The sequence below is a fragment of the Astatotilapia calliptera genome, chromosome 5, assembly GCF_964374335.1.
Source record: "Astatotilapia calliptera chromosome 5, fAstCal68.1, whole genome shotgun sequence".
NCBI classification, from domain to species: domain Eukaryota; kingdom Metazoa; phylum Chordata; class Actinopteri; order Cichliformes; family Cichlidae; genus Astatotilapia; species Astatotilapia calliptera.
Window position 1 is genome coordinate 2,977,412 of NC_137426.1, and position 21,079 is coordinate 2,998,490.

A 21,079-nucleotide genomic window follows, 5' to 3' on the forward strand; every position below is an offset into this window, starting at 1 on the left:
GAGTCTGGATTCTAAATATACACAGTATGTGAAGGTGCCTTTTTTATTATTATTTACAGATAACAACAAGAGACGACACAGAATTCCTAAAGTCATCTTAGGCTACGTCCACACGTACACGGGTATTTTTGAAAACAGATTTTCCATTTTTGTTTAAAAAAAAAAATCCCGTCCACACGTAAACGCAAAATTGAAGGAAAAATGTAAATGCAAGAGACCGAGTACGCAGCATGTGTCGTACCTGACTGTTGATCCAGGGTCTGGTTGGGGAAAGACTGCAGCAGTGCAGGAGTTGGGTTATTGGTCTTTAATAAATTCCCACAGAAGAGTTGTTTGCATCAAAGTGCTTGCCAGGCGGTGCAGCCATAACTGAACTTGTCGTTTACGTGTCACAGATAACTATGATCACAATACAGTAACTCCATCTTCTCCACACAACAATATCTCACAATGTCCACAAGGGGTCCCTGTAGACCATAGATAAGCTTTTTAACACGTGTCTTACAAGTTGCTCATATTAAGGCACAAATACGGTAAAACTAGCAGCAGTTAAACTAAACAGTCGAACAGTCCTTTAACTAATACAGCTGGATGTTATTATTGTGGGGATTATGGCCGCTGCTATTAACTTAGTGCTAAATATCTTATATTAAATATCTTAGCAACATAGTATCAAAGTACTGAGACATATAATCTTAACATGCACGAACAATTATAACCAGAATCATTACAATTAACCTGACAAAGAAATAACAACTCAATCACACCATGAACTGAAATATGTGAAGTCCAGAAACGACTGACTGGATGTATGATTATAAAAACAGCTGTAGTACACACATACTTCCTGCTCTTCTGTTCTGGATAGTCTTGAGGGACCTGAGAAGACACTAATTATGTGTTTTGGACCTCTGACATTTAACAAGAGGATTTTTGTCTGATTCTTAATTATATCTGGATTAATTTGAGTTGCTCCAGTTTCTGAAACGTGTTGATGTTTATTTAATTCATTTACTGCACATAATTAACGTACTTGCTGCATACAAATCTACTACTGCACATAATGTCCCCCATGTATATATTCTTAATGCACATAATGTTCTTCTCTCCCTCTTTTGCACAGTCGAGGAGCAGGTCAGGATACATTTCACTGCGTGTTGTACTTGTATGACTATGCATGCAACAAATAAAGAGTTTTGAGTCTTGAATCTTGAGGGAATCTTTGAGTCGTGGCCTGCCAATATGGTGCTGCGCTCCCACAATGCATTGCGGCGTTACGTCAACTCCAAAGCCCTATAACGACTCTAAATCCCAGTAACGATTGACGGGTTCCTGATTTTGGCATAATAACTAGTTACCGTGCTCGTTACCACAATAATAATGTAGTTACTGTAACGCTTTACTTAACAACACGTTAGTCCCTGCACTGTAAACGAATCAGTGAAAACAAAACGAGGGAAATCATCTGAGTCTGGAGTTTGGGCTGAATGTATGAGACTGCGTCTGAGCTGCAGACACACAAAGAGAACAATTTATTTAAACCTTCAGATTTTATTTATTTATTTTTACATTTTTGATCATCATTAGTTTTTCTTTGATCAGTCAGTGAAAAACACAGAAATGCCTTTGTCTGAACTGTTTGTAGTTACATTTTTTGACTTTTGGGAGTTAAAAAAGAAGTGTTATACCTCAGAGATAAACGTACCCATATACACACACACGGTTACAATTTAGGCTTGAAAGATTCACGGGTCAGTCATACGTGGCTTAAGTAAACGGTCAGGTGTAAGGACAGAAAATGTCTTCTTTTAAAGACTTTAGAAAGAAGAATACAAGTGATAGACATACACATATAAGTCAAGACTTGCTCAGTAAAAGTACAACTTCCTCATTAGGAAGGATGCTTCCATCACTGGCCTGCTACTCTACTTCAGGTTTCTGAACAGCAGCAAATAATCTTTAAATTAGAAGGAAAGATTTTATACAAAATTTCAAATCTGCACATAGAGAAATAAGAGAATGAATAAAAGATGATGGCCATATTTGTCTTAATTAAATGAAACAGCACGAGAGTCTGCTGTGATGGTTAACATTATCTGACTGCAGATATAAGACGTAGCATTCATAAGGTAATGACAGTGTGAGAGCACAAACATTAAAGTGCAGAGCAAAGCTGGACGTTACTGCAGCTTAGTGTTCATTTCCCAGTAACAACAGCCATGATCATGTTTCATGTGTCATGATCATCATGGAAGTCACTGCTTCATTTGACAATAAAAAACATTCATTTCATCATGAGCCATCATTTTAAAATAAATATAAAACAGCAGCATTTACTTCACGCTGACTCAATATGAGACAAGAGTAAAAGTAAAGATTTCATTTCACTGACGCATGAATCTGTTGTCCTGAACTTAGAATCAGTAAGTTTCTTCTGAGTGTCTGATGTGGCAGCTCGGTGTCACCGTTACAAGGATCCTTAGAAGGATCATCACTCTGGTTTCTCCAAGAATCTGCAAACAAGAGATCAAAGTAAATATTACACAAAAGCAACTTTTACATCAACACATACATGTGATGAATGGAGCTCCCAAAAAGATGAGTTATCAGCATCTCATTTAAAGCCACTGGACTGTGAGTGAAACTCTTTAACTCTAAAGATTTTAATGTTAACAATGAACTCAGTGAGCAGAAGCAGCTGTGAAGCTTATTATTCTGCATCTATAATATGTTCATGACTCCAAGTTTCAATAAAGAAACTCAACAAGTCACACATCACCTGTTAGCAGGAGAAACAACTATCCCTCCTCCTCTGCTCATCCTCCTCAGAGACGCAGGGGGTGGAGTCTATCCCAGCATCCATAGGCCGAGAGGCGGGGTTAACCCAGAACAGATCAGCAGTCTGTCACAGGGCCAACACAGACACAGACAACCACTCACACTCACACCAGTTAACCTCCTGTCCCCATCATCCCTGCTTTAAACACATCACGGCACGATGCAAACTTCCCGAATCTGATACTTTTCATTTTGGTCATTAAAACAACAACAAATAAACCAAAAATGTGATTTTGCAAAAAGAGCTCGAGCTTAACATAAATATTTTTCTTTCTTTGGTCATTTAATCATTCACATAACTTTTCTTTGTTTCTGTAGCAACTCCTATTTTTCCTGGGTTCACGATTAAAAACGTACAAAACATCAACGTGTGAAACTGCAGACAATCAACCTGAACCTGAACACATCAAGTTCCTGCTTTACCTTCCAGAACAATCAAACACACAACAGAACAAACTGATGTGAATATGCTCAGTGAAAGTTCCTCATGACAAATAAATTATATTTAAGGCAACATCACTCACTCACACACACACACACACACACACACACACACACACACACACACACACACACACACACACACACACACACACACACACACACACACACAGAATAAAAGACCCAACAAAAAAGAAGCTGTGAATAAGATAATAAAACAAAAATTAATATCCGCGGTACAGTCATGTCTGCAGATTACAGACATGTTGATATAATCCATCTTTCAAACGCACCTTCATGGACGATTAGACAGTAAAGTAGAGGAAACACACGTACACAGCTATCAGCACGACCGCAGAGAGAATTCCACAAACAAATGAAACTATGAGCACGATGTCTCCACCGCACGACTCAAACAGCTGGTCTGAAACACACGACACCAGCCTGCTGTCAACACGAGTCTCCATGACATCCACAATTTAGTCTGTGATCAACGAAAAGCACATTCATGAAAACAGCATCATTCACAGACTGAAACATGATGAGCGGGAATCAAACCTGGAACAAAGATCTCGTCAGCAGCTCGGTGGCTGAGCTCCTCCTGTGTGGCTACACAGAGGAAGAGGCTGCTGTTTGTCCTGGTCACCGTGGTGAGGAGGGTGATGTCATAGCGCTCTCCTGTGCGTGACACCTGTGGCTCCTCAGCAGGAAGGATGTTCCCATCGCTGTCCCTCCACTCTACTTTAGGCTTTGGAGAAGCACCTCTGACCTCACACTTCAGCTGCACCCCGACCTCGCTGATGTTCAGGATCCCAACAAACGGCTTCGGAGCTGCACCTGTGAACACAGCAGCAGGAAACACGAGTCACAACAAGCAAATCAGCTTAAAACTGTCTTCAGTGAAACAGGGAAAAGTTCTGCGTTGTTGTTGTTCCTGCTTCATGACACGTCTGAAGTGGGTTACAGGACACAGGACTGTTGAATCTGAGGAATGTAGAATAAGATTTGTTTCTGCTGATTTGTTTTCCTACCAGCCAGCCTGTCTGAACACACCCTGTTCTTATCCCGAGAACAAGCAGAGGCATCAGGAGATAAATATCTGCGGTCACTTTCCCCACAAAGGGTTGTTTGAGCCAACACTAACAGCACTAAGAGTGTGGAGCATGATCGATACACTTTTGTCATTAACAGCAGAAAACACCAAATATTACTGATATCAAATCAGTATAAAGTTTTTATATCAGTATTGTGGTAAAGAAGGAATATTTCACCTCTTGTCTGTTATAAAAGTTCACGTGTGCTTCGCTTGTTACACTTGGTCTTTGGTTTGTTTTCAGAAATGAAAGACTCACCAACAACCAGGGTGACGTTAAATGTTTCTCTGTCCGGCTGATGAAATGGAAAATCACAGGTGTAGCCTCCACTGTCGGCCACCTTGGTGTTTCTGATGATGATGGAGGCGTTACCAAACTTCAGCTGGTCTGAAAAGTGTGACACGCGTCCTCTGAAGTGCTCGTCTTGACCTCGCAGGCCGTTGTTGTAATGAAGTCCAGCGTCGTACACAAACACCTCCCTGTCGTCGCTTTTCCTCCAATCAAAGCGCGTTCGTTCGAGGCTCTCCTGGGAGCTGAGCGAGCACGGCAAGATGATGTAACTTCCTTCAGATGCCACCACCACGACGGTTCCTAAAGAATGAATCACAGTTTAAACCTCATGAGAACAAAACATGAATAATTCAGAGCTAAATCTAAAATAAGTAGCTCGTAAACACGTCATCTCAACTGCAACAACAATTTATAACCGAGTTAGAAAACAGTTTTATTCAGCATTTGAGTCACATGACCAAATCATTTAAGGAAGTTAGCATGAGATGAAAAATAAACTGGATGCACTCCTGTTTATTTCAAACATGCCAAACACCAGGACAGGAAAACCATCAAGCACACAGACTCCTCCTGTGCTCACTTCATGTTCGTCCAACCCCAGGTGAAGTGAACAGGCGAGTGTGATCACCTTTACCTGTGGAGCACACACCCCACAACCAAACATAGAAACCAAACATTAGCAATCCACAAAGCATGCATGCCTCCTACAGCAGCTTTATCAGGGAAACCTTGCTCTTATTCAGTTGGACCGTCTTTACCTTCAGAGCTGTTAATGGTGCAGAGTCAACAAGCTAACTTCTCAGAGGTTCTGGTCCATGTTGACGTGTTAGCATCACACAGCTGCTGCAGCTTTGTCAGCTTTTCTTACATGATGTGAATCTCCTATTATATCACAGCCCAAAGGTGCTCTGCTGGACTGAGATCTGGTGACTGTGGAGGTCATTCGAGTACACTGATCTTATCGTCATGTTCGAGAAACCAGTTGGAGATGGTTTAAGCTTCTTTAAGCCTTAAGTGCTGTCCTGTTCAAGCAGCCATCAGGAGATGGTGCACTGTAGTCATTCATCGATAAACACGGTCAGCAACAAAACTCAGGTAGGCAGCGTGGAGTTGTAATGACGCTGGTACAGAGACCCACACCACCAGCAGCTGGAACGATACCAGGAAGGATGGAGCCATGCTTTCTTTTATTTACGCCATATTCTGACCTGCCATCTAAACATGGCAGCAGAAATAAAGTCTCATCACACCAGGCAACGTTTTTCTATTCTGCTGTTTGCTCAGTTTAGCCTCAGTTTCCTGTTCTTTGCTGACAGCGAGCCCCAGTGTGCTCCTCTGCTGCTGCAGACCATCTACAAGGTCCAAAGTGTGTTCAGAGATGCTCTTCTGCCCACTTTAGTTGTAACGAGAGGTTATTAGAGTTGCCTTCCTCGCCATTCTTCTCTGACATCATGAAGGCACCCAGACAACTGCAGCTCACTGGATGTTTTAATGTAATTATTCAGGTAAGTAAATCCCAAAATTTGATCCTGTTCATCTGACCTTTTATTGAATTAAATAAAATTGAATTTTAAAAGTGGAATATAAAACAGACAAACTTAGACTAAGACTCATTCTTCCCTTCTCTCTGAAGTGAGCATTTATTATATGTGACTATAAATATAATGTTTTAATTAATATTTACACCGTAACAAAAAGGCAGGAAGGCTTGTGTCTTTGACTGCAGGTGAGTTTGAACCGTTGCTGTGAAGCTCTGAGTTTGTTCACTTAAAAGGAGGTCGGAGCAAACTCTCAGGGAGACGCTGTGATCACAGCTACTGATGATTTCTTACCGTTTTCATGTCCTGCTGTTACCGCAGACACCGTCAGAGGGAAGAGGCTCAGAGATAAAAGCTCCGATAAAAACATGTTGCTGAATAAAGTCTGTTCCTCCCTGCGATCCAAACAGCAGCAGCTTAAATCTCTAAAAGTGAGTGAGCACTTCCTGCAAATCCCCAAAAAATGAAATCCAAAAAGATCCCAGGAGTTCACGAGTCGTTGAGTCCAGTGTGACTCAGGCTGGAGCAGGAATGTGAGCAGGTCTTCCCTGGTGTGTGTGTGTGTGTGTGTGTGTGTGTGTGTGTGTGTGTGTGTGTGTGTGTGTGTGTGTGAGAGAGAGAAACTCTGCCTTAACAGACTGGAGAGAAGAATCTATGCAGTGCAGACCATCGTCACCCGTGGAGTCAACCTTTCATTACTTCACATTTTTCATGCATGCATCACGTTAGAGCTGTTACATCCTGTCCGTCGGTCGAGCTGGTTGGATGACAGAGGAACATGCAAAAACCGCCTGTTTCCAGAGAAGTGCAGTTCACTGAAACAAAACAGCATCACATTTCCTAGTTCACTGTGGGCATGTCACGTTTAAACATGCGCAGGCCCGTTGCAAGAATTAATGCAGGGCGCCGCCCAATAAACACAGAAGGCATGAGTCCAGAGAAGATTTATACCTGTACAGGTTCTGATCAGAGTCCACCTCCAGTCCTCATCCTTCCAAAACCACAAACAAAAACCACAAATATCTTAAATATCTGACCAACATGTGGACGGCCGAATGAAAGCTGCTGAAACGTGATTCTGTTACTGTTACATTCAGACAGCAGCCCGACGCTGTCATTATCAAAGTCATTATTTAAACTCAGCTGAATAAAATCAAGGAGGATTTTGAGGTAATGAAGAACTCAAGCTCCACGTGTCTCCCACACTAAGGCAAAAAAAAAATGTAAGAAGGTGGAAAGAATAAAAATACACATTTCATTTATAGTACTTTATTCTTTTGTGTGTGTGTGTGTGTGTGTGGGGGGGGGGATGCAGAAAAGAATTTAAGAGTGAGCAGCGCTCGGCTCACATGACAGTAATAGGTTGGGGCGTCTGACAATCAATGTTATTTTAAAGCATCATTCGCCACCTCTCCATTTTTTTTCTCTTAGCTCTTTATACAGTACACTGGTGTAACACCTGGTAGTGTGGTAACTTGTCCTGCATGAACAACTCCACCCCGATCAAGCTCGCCCAAATCACTGGAACACAAACACCATAAAGCCCAGAAGCCCCAGATTGGTCGTGACCAATAGCAAAGACCACAAAGCCAAGAAGACCAGATGTCTCTGTTTTTTCTGAGAAACAATGAAAGTCTGCACCAGTGTCTAAAGTCACCACAGAGATCAAGTATAAGCCAACAAGCACATCCCCACCCCACAGACGTAGTAAGGGCACCCAGAGAGAAGGGCCTCGAACACCGCAGACACCAAGGGACAGTGAACAGACCCGAAGGCCAGGTAGGGCACCAGCCAGCACAACCCAGGTGCCAAGGCCCACCCCCAAAGGCGGAGGATACCCGAGCCCCAGACTCCCGGACCCCCAACAATCCTGGAAGAAAGAGGCACCCACCCCAAACCAGAGAGCCAGGTGAAGGGACAGGACAGCCTGCAAGGAGGACCGCAGGACACAGGCCAGCACAACTCACAGAGAGAAGGAGACTTCAAGTCTTTCTAATGGACCAGTAAAGGCTGCATTTAATTCATTAGCTCATTGTTGTTTGCTGCATGCTGGAGTTTTGGACACTAGAGGGCGCCAGAAAAGCACTGCATTTACAGTTTTTGCCCATTGCCTGAACACATTTTGCAAAACTTTGCTCATTGTGCCAAAACCCTACACAAGTAAACATGACACAACACTGGGAAATATACCATTCACATCTGCACCAAATTGAAACTCTACTCTCAAAACCTAAACTCTGCTGTCAAAACCTAACATTCCTTTGTCAAAATGTAACTCTGTTGACAAAATGACACATACTTGCATCATATGCAAACACCTACAGAGCAGGAGGAACACACTAGTCTACTTTATATAAAGCACTGCAGTCTTTGATTTCCATTGTTCATTCAGAAGGCATATTTTCAGGAGACACATTTGCAAACAACCAAAAAAGCAAATAGGCCTACTCAATATTGTACATTGCAGTACCATGAATTCAGATAAAGCAAAAAAAACAAAAAAAAAAAAACAACCCATAATACAGTAATAGAAAAAACACTATACTGTAAACAAAAAATCATGACAATTGTGCATACGTGGGCTCATGGATCCCGCCGTCTGTTGGGGTCTGGCCACAGGACCTCATCAACATCGCAAGCAATGTCTTCTCCCGCTAGGCACCGGGGAAAATATCCTCTTCCATGTCAAAACCATCCATGGATTGCTGTCACCTGAATGTCGCCGCAGGCCTGTTCCATTGCCTGCAGAAGAGGCATGCAGGCATGTAGTTGGCGGTCATATACACGCCATCTCCAAGCCGAAAAAAATTCCTCTATAGGGTTTAAAAATGGTGAGTAAGGGGGCAAGCATACCACTTCAAGTTGACTGTGGTTGGAGAACCAGGCCTGGACCAGAGCAGCCCGATGGAAACTGACATTATCCCATATCACCACAAACCTGGGCTGATCTGGTCTGTTCTGTACAACTATATCATGGAGATCTAGAAATGTGAGTATATGTTGGCTATTGTATGGACCTAGTTTTGCATGATGATGCAGAAGCCGTCGAAGGCTTATGGCGGCACACAATGTGATATTTCCCCCGCGCTGCCCTGGAACGTGCACAATTGCCCTTTGGCCAATTACATTACGACCCCGTCGTCTTGTTTTGCACAGGTCGAATCCAGCTTCATCAATGAAAATGAATTCATGAGGCTGTGCAGCTCCATCCATGGCCAAGATTCTCTGTAAAAAAAAAAAAAAAAAAAAAAAAAAGAGAGAACATATTACTGTACTACAGTGCTACACATACAGAACCCTCACCCCATCACACGGGTACCTGTGTAGCTCTCAGAATGTATTCATGTGGTACTGATATGGTACATATTCAGCTCGAAGTCCTTTGACCCTGTCACTGTTCCTCTCAAATGGTACTCTGTAGAGTTGCTTCATGGTGATGCTGTGTTTTCCCAAGATGCGTCTGATGGTGGTGATGCTCACATGGTTTATGTTGTTGAACACTTGCCTGTCTGCAAGTATTTGCTTTCGTAGCTGGTGGAGACGGATAGCATTGTCTGCCCTCACTAGGTCCACAACGGCAAGTTCCTGCCGTTGTGTGAACAGGCGTTGGCGTCCTCCCCCAGAAGGTCTTCGAGTCATTCTAGAGAAATACAACCACATATTGTCATCGGTTTGCTTATTTTTCTTACAGTACTTTACTGTATATACTGTATCATCCACTGTACAACACTGTACTTCAATATAAGTAATCATGGTATGTTTCACAGAAACTACCACTTTGGCTGCAAAAGGAGCATTAGCACCCTGCAATACCCTGCACACTTGATATGGTAACTGTAGAACAGTACTATGAAAACCATCTGAGTAGAGTAGAAGGCAGTGAGATGAAGACAGACCTGTTTTCTAGTCTGAATGTTCGTATTACAGATGCCACTGTGAAGCGGCTTAGATGTGGGTGGACTCTCTGCCCAGCTTCCCTCATAGTCAGGCCGTGGTTGATGACATGGTCCACCAAAGTTGCTCTTATATCATCAGAAATATGGGTCCGTGCATGGCCTCTTTGACCTCCTCCTCCTCTTCCTCTTGCTCTCCCTCCATCCATGCTTGCAAAGTTCTTGAATTGGCTAAACTGAGGGCTTTTTGTGGTTGGCTAATTGGTGTTCAGTTTTGCAAGTAAGTGCCTTCAGGTGTATATTTGAGTGGTTGCAATTACCCGATGTGTTTTGTATTTTGGATACATGTGTTTTCCAAATGGCACCCTGAAATTTCATTTTTGAACGAAGTGTCTTATGTATGAAATAGAGTGTAGTATGCAGGACCATGTGTGTTGCATAAAGGAGTAAGTGTGTTGCATAATTGCAACCAGAGTGCAAAGCAGCACTTTTGTTTAAGGTATGGGTACATGTGTTTGAGGTATGGTAACAAAAGCTTCAAGTTGTGTTACTTTAGTATAAGCATGGGTTTATAGTGTTCAAGCAACGAGCAAAAACTGTAATATTCATAAATTCATTGAGTGATGTGCAGAAGTCTGAGTAAAATCAAACTCTAAATAAAGCGAACAAAGCAACATTTAGTCAGCCTGTGATGTAGAGTTGAGATGTTTTACAGCTGACTGCAGGATGAAAGATGGAATAATCTTCAGCATTTAAGAACAGACGCTAAAAAAGCTGACACAGCTCTTTGTTCTAACAGAAACATCAAGAATGAAAACTAACTGTAAAAACGAAAAGACAGAGTTTGGAAAAGGTTTTATTTTTAAGTTGAGACAATGTTTCATGTTTTTTCATGAGCATGAAGGCACTAGTTGTCCCACAAGAAAGTTCATTCATTCATTTCACCAACAAAAAGGAGAAAACTAATGTTTAAAAGTCCTGAGCATCAAGCCTCCACAGAGTGGAAGCGAAAGTATCAGCACAGACTAAATAACAGTAAAAAACAGGGACGTCGCTCATCCTTGGACCACATCAAGCTTGCATGTGGAGCTCTGAGCGTCTGTTTCTCTGTAAAAACATAAAACTGGAGCTGATGTGATCAGGACGACATCCGTGGCAACACAAAGATCTCTGGCACAACTTCACTTGTACTCAAGGTGCATGGAGAAGAGCTATAGCCTAAAGAAGGTGAAGCTCGAGCAGCATCGTGGGAACAAGAACGACTGAATTACTCAATCGACATGTTTCTGCTCGTTGCCTTCATCAGAAAAACACTGGGCAGAGGATGGGAGGTGGGAGGGGCAATGATGATGATGAGGAGGAAGCCTCTAAAACGTGTTTTGAAAAGAAGGTTGTACATTACACAGCAGAGGTACATTTTGCACACAGCCACAGTTAGTTACTGTATATGTGCACATTTGTAAACATGGCTCTGTGAATATGGATCTTTAGGAGTGGGGCTCCAGTCGTTGCATCAGATATTAAATTTAAAGGATCTTGAACAGTTTTTATAGTGACAGAATTTTAAAAAGGCAATTCAACATAGACCCAGACACGTCTATAAACAGCACAACGTTCATGTTTTCAAATTGTTTGTTTGTTTGTTTCTTTGATTTGAGATGGGACGACCTGTGAAACGATCTTCTGTGTGACTAATGACCGAGACCGTCTGTCTGCAGACATGAAACATACAATAATAATAATAATGAGAGCAGTAGTTCTGGGAGCACAAACACTAAAAACATTCACAGACGTCCTGTAACAGGACCGAACAGAATTAAAACCAGCTGCACTTTCGCCTGCTTCACAGTTCACTTCCTGATAACAACATGTCAAATGCAGTGTCTGTTTTCACATTTCATGATCATCATAGAAAGCACTGCTTCTCAATGCAATTAAAAAAGATGGCATAAATTAAAGCAAGAGTATTTCCTTCCCTGTAATAAGCTGGATCAACATAAAGACAAAGGAAACGTAGGATTTCAGTTCACTGAGGTATGAATCTGTTTTCCTCAGTAACTTTGTTCTGGAGCCTGGAGTCTGCTGTAAATCAGCCTCACAGAAACATCGTGTCTCTGGTTTCACTGAGAAGCTGCAAAAAGGAAATAAAAGTACTTATTACATAAAGTCTGCTTTTAAAATCACACACATACACATGAAGAATGTTGGTCCTGTGAAGATGAGAATTTTTATTATGTTAAAACAACAAAACACAATAAATTCTGTTGGTCAGAATAAAAACATGTTATCATGAATACATCTGTACTTCAAACAGGAACTCTGCACACCATTCCCTCACCGTTCCCTCACTGTTCCCTAACCGTTCCCTCACCGTTCCCTAACCATTCCCTAACCATTCCCTAACCGTTCCCTCACTGTTCCCTCACCGTTCCCTCACTGTTTGCTAACCATTCCCTCACTGTTCCCTAACCGTTCCCTCACCGTTCCCTCACTGTTCCCTAACCGTTCCCTCACTGTTCCCTCACTGTTCCCTCACTGTTCCCTCACCGTTCCCTAACCATTCTCTAACCATTCCCTCACCGTTCCCTCACTGTTTGCTAACCGTTCCCTCACTGTTCCCTCACTGTTCCCTAACCGTTCCCTCACTGTTCCCTCACCGTTCCCTCACTGTTCGCTAACCATTCCCTCACTGTTCCCTCACTGTTCCCTAACCGTTCCCTCACCGTTCCCTCACTGTTCCCTAACCGTTCCCTCGCCGTTCCCTCACTGTTTGCTAACCGTTCCCTCACTGTTCCCTCACTGTTTGCTAACCGTTCCCTCACTGTTCCCTCACCGTTCCCTCACTGTTTGCTAACCGTTCCCTCACTGTTCCCTCACCGTTCCCTCACTGTTTGCTAACCGTTCCCTCACTGTTCCCTCACTGTTCCCTAACCGTTCCCTCACCGTTCCCTCACTGTTCCCTAACCGTTCCCTCACTGTTCCCTCACTGTTCCCTCACTGTTCCCTCACCGTTCCCTCACTGTTCGCTAACCGTTCCCTCACTGTTCCCTCACCGTTCCCTAACCATTCCCTAACTGTTCCCTAACCGTTCCCTCACCGTTCCCTCATCTGATACTTTTTGGACATTAAAAAACAAAATAAACAAACTCAGTGTGACTTTTGTTTGACAGCTTGAGGTCAGCTTTTCTTTCTCTGGTCATTTATTCATTCATGTCTCTATTATTTGTTACTGCATCATTCTTGACGAGGTCCACAGGTGTGAATATGTTCAAACGTACCTTTAAAGGCGAGTTACGCTGTAGTGTAGATGAAACACACACAGAGAGACAAAACGACGAGCGCAGAAAGAATCCCAGAAACAAATGAAACTATGAGCACGGTGTCTCCACGGCAGGACTCAAACAGCTGGGCTGAAACACACGACACAATCCAGCTGTTACACTAAAGGTCAGGTTTAGTTTCAACCCACAGAAATAAGATCAGCGTCTGTGATCAATGAAAAAATACAAACACGTCTGTGAAAACGTTTTTTTTCCTTCCTGATGTTTTATTTTATAAGCCGAGTAAACAGAAAATAAGATTTTTTAAGTGATGTTTTTATTTATTAAAGGAACAAAAACGTCCCACCCTGACCTTTAACCTGTGTGAAAAAGGAGTTTCCCCCAAACCTAACAGGTGCTTGTATTTCCCTCTGCAGCGCTCAGGCGTCTGTCATAACTGATGAACAGTGCGTCACACCAGTGTGGAGGATTTTCTGGTCTGTTCTCCTAAACTGACACAAGTGCTGCCTGTTGTTCTGGGTTCTTTACTGACCTCCTGGATGAGCCACCGATGTGCTCTCAGAGTAACTTTGGAAGGTCAGCGACTCCTGCTTCACCACTTTTCCAACTCCTGTCTGTTTGTAGATAATGACTCTCTGTGTGAACCATAAAGCCTTAAACACGAGTTTGTACCCAAACATCACCGATAGATGTCACTGACTTGTCTCAGCTTCTCTTTCATGATGCGCTGCTTTGTCAGATTTTGGTCTAATTCACTTTTTCAGAAAAGTTTTTTGTCTTTTTTTATTCATTTCTGGTTTTCAGCTCTGGCAGCATTAATGCTTAAAATAGGAAAATTAAACTCAGCTTTCCAAAAGATTTGCCTAATCACAGTGTGTGTCTGTGTTTGGATAAATAATCTAAAAACTACCTTTTGTATTACTTTGTTATTTATATTTGTTTGATGATCTGAAACATCTAAATGTGACAAATATGCAAAAAACAATGAAATCAGGAAGGAAGATAAATACTTTTTCACAGCATTGTTTAAAACATACAAACATCAGCATCACAGACTGAAACATGACGAGCGGGAATCAAACCTGGAACAAAGATCTTGTCAGCAGCTCGGTGGCTGAGCTCCTCCTGCGTGGCTACACAGTGGAAGTGGTTTGTGTTTGTCCTGGTCACCGTGGTGAGGAGGGTGATGTCATAGCGGCCGTCTCTGTGTGACACCTGTGGCTCCTCAGCAGGAAGGATGTTCCCATCGCTGTCCCTCCACTCTACTCTCAGCTTTGGAGAAGCACCTCTGACCTCACACTTCAGCTGCACCCCGACCTCGCTGATGTTCAGGATCCCAACAAACGGCTTCGGAGCTGCACCTGTGAACACAGCAGGAGAAAGTGGACACTCCATACTGTTTCAGGTTGGAATAACTTCTTAGGATGATTGCAGAAATGAAAGACTCACCAACAACCAGGGTGACGTTAAATGTTTCTCTGTCCGGCTGATGAAATGGAAAATCACAGGTGTAGCCTCCACTGTCGGCCACCTTGGTGTTTCTGATGATGATGGAGGCGTTACCAAACTTCAGCTGGTCTGAAAAGTGTGACACGCGTCCTCTGAAGTGCTCATCTTGACCTGAACGTCTGTTATTATGATGGAGGCCGGCGTCGTACACAAACACCTCCCGCTCATCGTCTTTCTTCCAGTGAAAGCGCGTTCGTACGAGGCTCTCCTGAGAGCTGAGCGAGCACGGCAAGATGATGTAGTTTCCTTCAGATACAGCCACCATGACGGTTCCTCGCCCTGAAGACTGAAACATATTTAAATCATTATGTTTAAACACAGAACAAATGCAGATCATTCAGAGATAAGTATTAAAACATCACATTCCTCCAGCACATCACACACACTCATATTGTTCCTGCACAGGCTTCACTGCTGAAGACATCTGCTAGTGTGTTGATCCACTCGTCTGAGTCTCACAGCTCATCACAACAGTTTGTTTTTTCAGTCAAAACCATCTTTTGCAAACCAAATGTGTCACTTTGATGATGAGTTTGTGCCTGTGTCTTAACTGTTTGGAAAATTTGGACTTTTCTGTCATGCAGCAGGCAAGTCAATCAAGAAAAACTGTAAATTCAATAAAAAAATTGTCAACATGAATTCTTTCGATGCTTTGTTTATTGCTCGGATCTGTAGCAAGTGTTTAACCCGTATTTGTGACTAAAAAACACACCTGCAAACATATTTTTGGGCAGCTTGTCAGAAAAAGGTCTGACAACATCAAACCCAAACAGCCTCCACTTATAAACAGAAACACTGATAAGCAGTAGCAGTGATGATGAGGCTGCGATAGTTTAACGTGGAATTTACACACAGTGAAGACTGAGACGAAGAGCTCAGGCTGATTTAAAGATACAAATCTGTTCTGTGACCAACATTAAAACCTTTAAAGTCCTTCATCAAAGCTCCTGATCATCAAACTCTAACATGCAGAAAAGCAAACTTTGTAGCTGCTCCATCCTCCGATGTTTGTTTTACACACATGCAGATGACCTGTTCCCTCAGTCTTTGAGACGCTTAAATGATGCAGCTCGCCGACAGCAGCCGTCCTGTTTTACATGGAGAACAGGGGCGAGTCTAAAGGGGGGCATGAGGTGTACTAGACTATATTTGTCTTTCATACCATTTTTTAGATTAAAAGTGAAATTAGTTAAAATATTTTATTGATCAAACTGCGTGAATATTTGAAAATATAAAATAAAAGTTTGGTTTTAAAAGCCAGTAAAAATGTAGACAGATGACTCTGAGACACTGAGCTGAGGGTTGTTAAATTGGATACTGAAATATTATTATAAATTAATAGTACTTGACTCCAATTAATGTCAGCAAGCTTTCTAAGAAGAGTCAAGCTACATTTTTATGCCTTAGTTCAGATTGAAGATATATTATTTTATTTGACTTTGACCTTTGACTGTAACTGAGATCATTTATATATTTTTTCATTTAAGAAAATGTTTTCTATTTTATATTAATACAAAGATGTTGTATGCAGTTAAACTATAAACATTTCTTCATTTCTAAACCGGAAACCAATGAGCAGTTTGTTCTGAATCTGTGACACAAAGAATGAATCAAACTCTGAAAAGCAAAAATGGGTGCTACCCAACACATGCCAGGTGTACCTAATAAAGTGGTAGGTGAACATATATATATAGCATATAGCATATGCTCGTGTGTAATTGCAGTGCCATGTCAGGCACCTGTGACACAAGACTGAGAGTCTGTGTTTCTATTTTTGCAGCTGCACCTCTTCTGAGAACGTGTCAGCAGCACTTTAATAATGTCTCTCTATTAAGCATCATTAAGTATCATTAAGTTATTAGTAAGCTATTAGAAAGTGCTTAATTCATCATTCACCAATTCACAGAGGTGTGGCCTCGAGTCACATGACTTGGACTCGAGTCAGACTCGAGTCATTAATTTTATGACTTTAGACTTGACTTGAAAAAATGTTCTAAGACTGTGACTTGGACTTTTACACCAGTGACCTGGGACTTGAATTGGACTTGAACCTGTTTACTTGAAAAGACTTGATATTTCACCCCCATCTCTAAAATTTAACACACATAGTATATAGAAAATGTGCACCATCAATTCAATTCATTCATTCATTTATTCCAACCACACTCCGTACGTATGTGTGGGTGAGCTGTAGCACAGCCAATCAAATTAACCAGATTTTTTTTAAGAAAAAAAAAATGCTCAAAAATGCTGCAAGGAGTTATTTTTTTCAGGTACATAAACTATGAAGTAGTCAACAAAAAAACGAAATGCAATATGCAAAACATGCAAGCAGAGAATCACAGACAGAGATGGAACAACTTCAACTTTGTCCGACAGCTGAAGTTGCATAAAGAACGGTAGCTTCTCTTTTGCTACGATGAGATCATGACTTCATCTAACTAGCAAATGTTGTCCAGGCTACGTTGATGGTACTGTCTGGTTTTAATGTGTATAATTTTTTTGTCATGCTTTTTTAAAGCCGGTCCTACAAGCGCATCCAAGAATAACATGCAGCTTATCTCAGAACTGTCAGTGAAACTTATTCTAGGAGCTAGGTTTAATTGAGCTGCATTTTATAGAGGTGCAATTTCACAATTTGTGTATATTTTCTAAGTTCAGTATTTCGTCATGTGTTGAGAAAAACAGATTTAAAAATCACATGGTCTAATATTTACATTTACATATAACTGCAACTTTTTTTTTGTTGTTTTTGTTTTTTAAAGACTCGAAAGGACTTGAAATTCAAAAAGTTTCAGACTTGAGACTTTACTCGGACTTGCCTGACATTAGCCTACTTGAGACTTGACTTGTGACTTGCAAAACAATGACTTGGTCCCACCTCTGCCAATTCGTCTATAAATCACTCCTCCTCCTTAATATGTCGCCTCTAATTACAGATGTGATTATTCATCTGTGGTAATGATCATAGTCAGAAAACAATCTGTATTCATAATGACATGCTACAGAGGAGTATGCTGTATAAACAATGAATGACCTTAATGATGCTTAATAGTGTGACATTATTATAAACGTGTTTATGTTGCTTTGCTCTGAGAGGCAGTTTCAGCGCTAACACTGACAGCTGCGCTCTGTCACACAGAAGTTTAAAGTGATTTGACTGGAAGCACAAATGTGATGCTGGTAAGTATTCAGGAACGTGATGGATCAGGATCTGTTTCTAATGAGAAGTTCATTCAATTCAATTTTATTTATATAAAATCACAACAACAGCCGCCTCAAGGTGCAGTGACGTGTGTGGAAACAATGAGAAAGGCTAACGTGATTTGAGAATTGAGTGAGAGCTGAACAATGCACTTAATAAAGTGTCCAGTGAGTCACTTCAGATTAAAGTTTGAATTCTTTTCTTATACTTGTTTAAATCCACCGATCTTAACAGAAGAACATGAAATGAATGTAAATAATCCCGTCACATCTTTGGGAACGATCACAGAATCAAGTCCTTAAAGAAAACTTTCATCATAAAACAAATGTTAGAACAAACGTCTGACGTTATACACAAACTAAATCTCAAAAACAAAAAGAGAGCTCATAGATTATGTCCGGTGTCTTTGACTGTAGGTGAGTTTTTTCACTTGGTCAGTTCACATCTGGAGCAGCTGGATCCACAAACTGCTGTGAGAGCAGGCAGTTCACAGCACGCCATCACATTTTAATTACATGTATGGGAAACAATAGTCTGGATTCAAGGTATTGCAGACATGTACAGCTGGTATAAATTATAAAGGAGGTCAGAGCACAGAATCAGGGAGACTCTGTGAGAAATGATCAGAGTTATTGAGGATTTCCTACCGTTTTGATGTCCTGCTGTTACTGCAAACATCATCAGAGGAAAGACGCACAAAGATAAAAGCTCCGCTAAAAACATGATGCTGAATAAATCTGTTCGTCCCCGTGATCCGAACGACAGCAGCTGGTTAGGAGGTGAAATCTCTGCAGTTAAAGCACCAAATAAAGTCGGAGCAGTTCCTGCAAACCGGAGACCAAAACCTGAGACCTGGGAAGGCTCGCACACCGAGATGGTCGGACACAGACTGCAGCAGGAACCAACAAGTCTTCACTGTCAGTGTGTGTGTGTGTGTGTGTGTGTGTGTGCGCGCGCATGCGTGTGTGTGTGTGTGTGTGTGTGTGTGTGTGTGTGTGTGTGTGTGTGTGCGTGCGAGTGTGTGTGTGTGTGTGTGTGAGAGACACCTAACTCTGGAAGTAGAAACAGCAGACTCACTCAGCAAGTATTCACATGCACATTAAAACTTTCATCACAACTTTTCTGTGAAATCGCAGCTCTCAGGAACACGATTGTATCCTTTTTCTGATGAACAGGTTCAACTTTCAAAGACCTGCATTCACTGATAAAACAAAGCAGCTGCGCCACATTTCCCAGAAGTTCGTAGTGGGAGTGGCGGCTTTAAGCGTGCGCGGTCCTGCTTCAGGAGCTGTGGGCTCACGGCCATAAGCAGAGAAATCACAATGAGCGCAAACACAGACACACACAGAGAGGCAGGATCAGTTTATCTACACAACAGCCTACAGCCTGAACGACTGTCTATCCAAACTACATCTGCTGATGTTTGGTGGTTGAAGCAGGAGAGACAGCAGTGATGGAGCTGCCAACCAGTCCTGGCTGCTGTAAAGAGTGTGCGTCATCATATTTATAACTTACAACATAACAGGGGACCAGATACCAACAAAGTAAACGTGAAGCAAACACTGTGTTTGTGAAGCTCAACTTCTTTTCTCTTGCTCCTCATGAAGCTCTTTAATGACTAATGGCTTTATTCCACCTTGATTTTTATTTTACCCACAGTTAGATTCATTAGCCTCCAGCATGGGTCTCATGCGCTCAGGAACCCCTCCATGGGGAGATCTCCTCTAGGGCTTAAAAACCTGGGACTCGGGATAAAATGAAACAGCTTGATGAACCCAAAGGAGTCCAGTGCCCTTCATTTCAAACTCGTGACCTGACCTGAGCATACACAGACAGAGCTGTTATAACCCAGATAAGCTCAGGATAAAGGATGGACGTCAGTGTTCGCTGATTAGGAAAACCCAGAAAAAAGGCCAGTGAACGCACCCTTTTGCACCCGGGGTCACTGTTACAGCCCACTCTAATCAGCGAGGGGTCCACAGTGAATGGATATGCTGTGAGCACGGTAAATGTTGAAGCATTACAGGTGCAGTTTGTGTAACTGCTGACCTGTTAGTTCTGGGCATGATCAGATCCAAACGTTGTGTTGCACTGTTACACGTGTTTCAGATGAGCAGAGTTCTTGGCACTGACTGGATGAACTTCCACGAACATCTTCTTCCTTTCCTGTTCGACCAGCACACCTTCCACAGATGACGGCACTGATTCACGCGTCCGTGGCAGGACTGAAACACACCTGCTGTTAGTGCTACACGTGAGGACTTAATCTGACTGATTACACACCAACTGTAGATCTGAATAATTAAATCTGTAAATCTGTGAACAACTGCTCACCTGACTGAGCGATCACCGAGCTTATGTCATGGAGAAGCTCATCATCTGTCTGTCCACAGCTCACAAGCATCACTCCTCTTATGATCCGTGTGTTTAGTCAAACACTGATCACCTGAGGGGTCCAAACAGTGCTCGAGGTCACGGTCAGATTTAGTGACCTCTGTTCGCTCACACAGGCAGCATTTTAGGTCTTCAGTACACCAGCGCCTGATGTTACAGACCTGTTCGTATCCGGGGTTTGTCCTCGATGATCTCCCCGAGACTCACGATTGATTTCAGGTCCAGACTCTGGGTTAGCCATTTCATTATTATTACCATCATCTTCATTATTTCAGGGTCATCATTGTGCAGTCAGGGTTGTAGTCGTTATGTGGTGTTAAAAATCTCTGGCTTTTTATAAAATGTGTGAAAATCTTTAGTCAAGCGACGATGAGACCCTTAAAGATTCCCGTCCTGTTCTCTTGCATCTTATGAGGATTTTCAGTGAGTTCATTAGTGTCAGTATTGACTTCCACTGCTGGAAAATCAAACCTCGCTGTTAGTGAGAGGATCATCTCTTCAACCATAACAGCCATCGAGGCAGCAAAAAGGTTCACGGGTTGTTGTCCCTGTAAATTCATCTGAAAATGAAAGAGTTAACAGTGAGTGTCAGATT

At 42.1% G+C, this 21,079-nt stretch overlaps 2 protein-coding genes across 6 annotated transcripts; both read right to left on the reverse strand.

Moving 5' to 3' along the window:
- Positions 1-1,531: 1,531 nt before the first annotated feature.
- Positions 1,532-7,019, reverse strand: LOC113021781 (putative butyrophilin subfamily 2 member A3). 5 transcript variants are annotated; one of them, XR_013909132.1, is made up of 5 exons: positions 6,497-7,019; positions 4,632-4,964; positions 3,838-4,116; positions 3,573-3,763; positions 3,365-3,477 (listed from the first exon to the last, which is right to left on the reverse strand). XR_013909132.1 is itself a non-coding variant. In XM_026166497.2 (5 exons), the coding sequence occupies exons 1-4, from the start codon at positions 6,570-6,572 to the stop codon at positions 3,585-3,587; spliced, it is 807 nt and encodes a 268-aa protein (XP_026022282.2). In that variant the 5' UTR covers positions 6,573-7,019; the 3' UTR covers positions 3,365-3,477; positions 3,573-3,584. The 5 variants fall into 5 exon arrangements, 3 of the variants coding, with proteins under 3 accessions (XP_080157660.1, XP_026022282.2, XP_080157661.1); XM_026166497.2 differs by having other exon boundaries at positions 3,573-3,703; XM_080301534.1 differs by lacking the exons at positions 3,365-3,477; positions 3,573-3,763 and adding an exon at positions 1,532-2,513.
- Positions 7,020-10,933: 3,914 nt separating this feature from the next.
- Positions 10,934-20,236, reverse strand: LOC113021773 (butyrophilin-like protein 1). The gene is made up of 5 exons (XM_026166488.2): positions 18,738-20,236; positions 14,826-15,164; positions 14,459-14,737; positions 13,374-13,505; positions 10,934-12,226 (listed from the first exon to the last, which is right to left on the reverse strand). The coding sequence occupies exons 1-4, from the start codon at positions 18,811-18,813 to the stop codon at positions 13,387-13,389; spliced, it is 813 nt and encodes a 270-aa protein (XP_026022273.2). The 5' UTR covers positions 18,814-20,236; the 3' UTR covers positions 10,934-12,226; positions 13,374-13,386.
- Between the last annotated feature and the right edge of the window lie 843 nt (positions 20,237-21,079).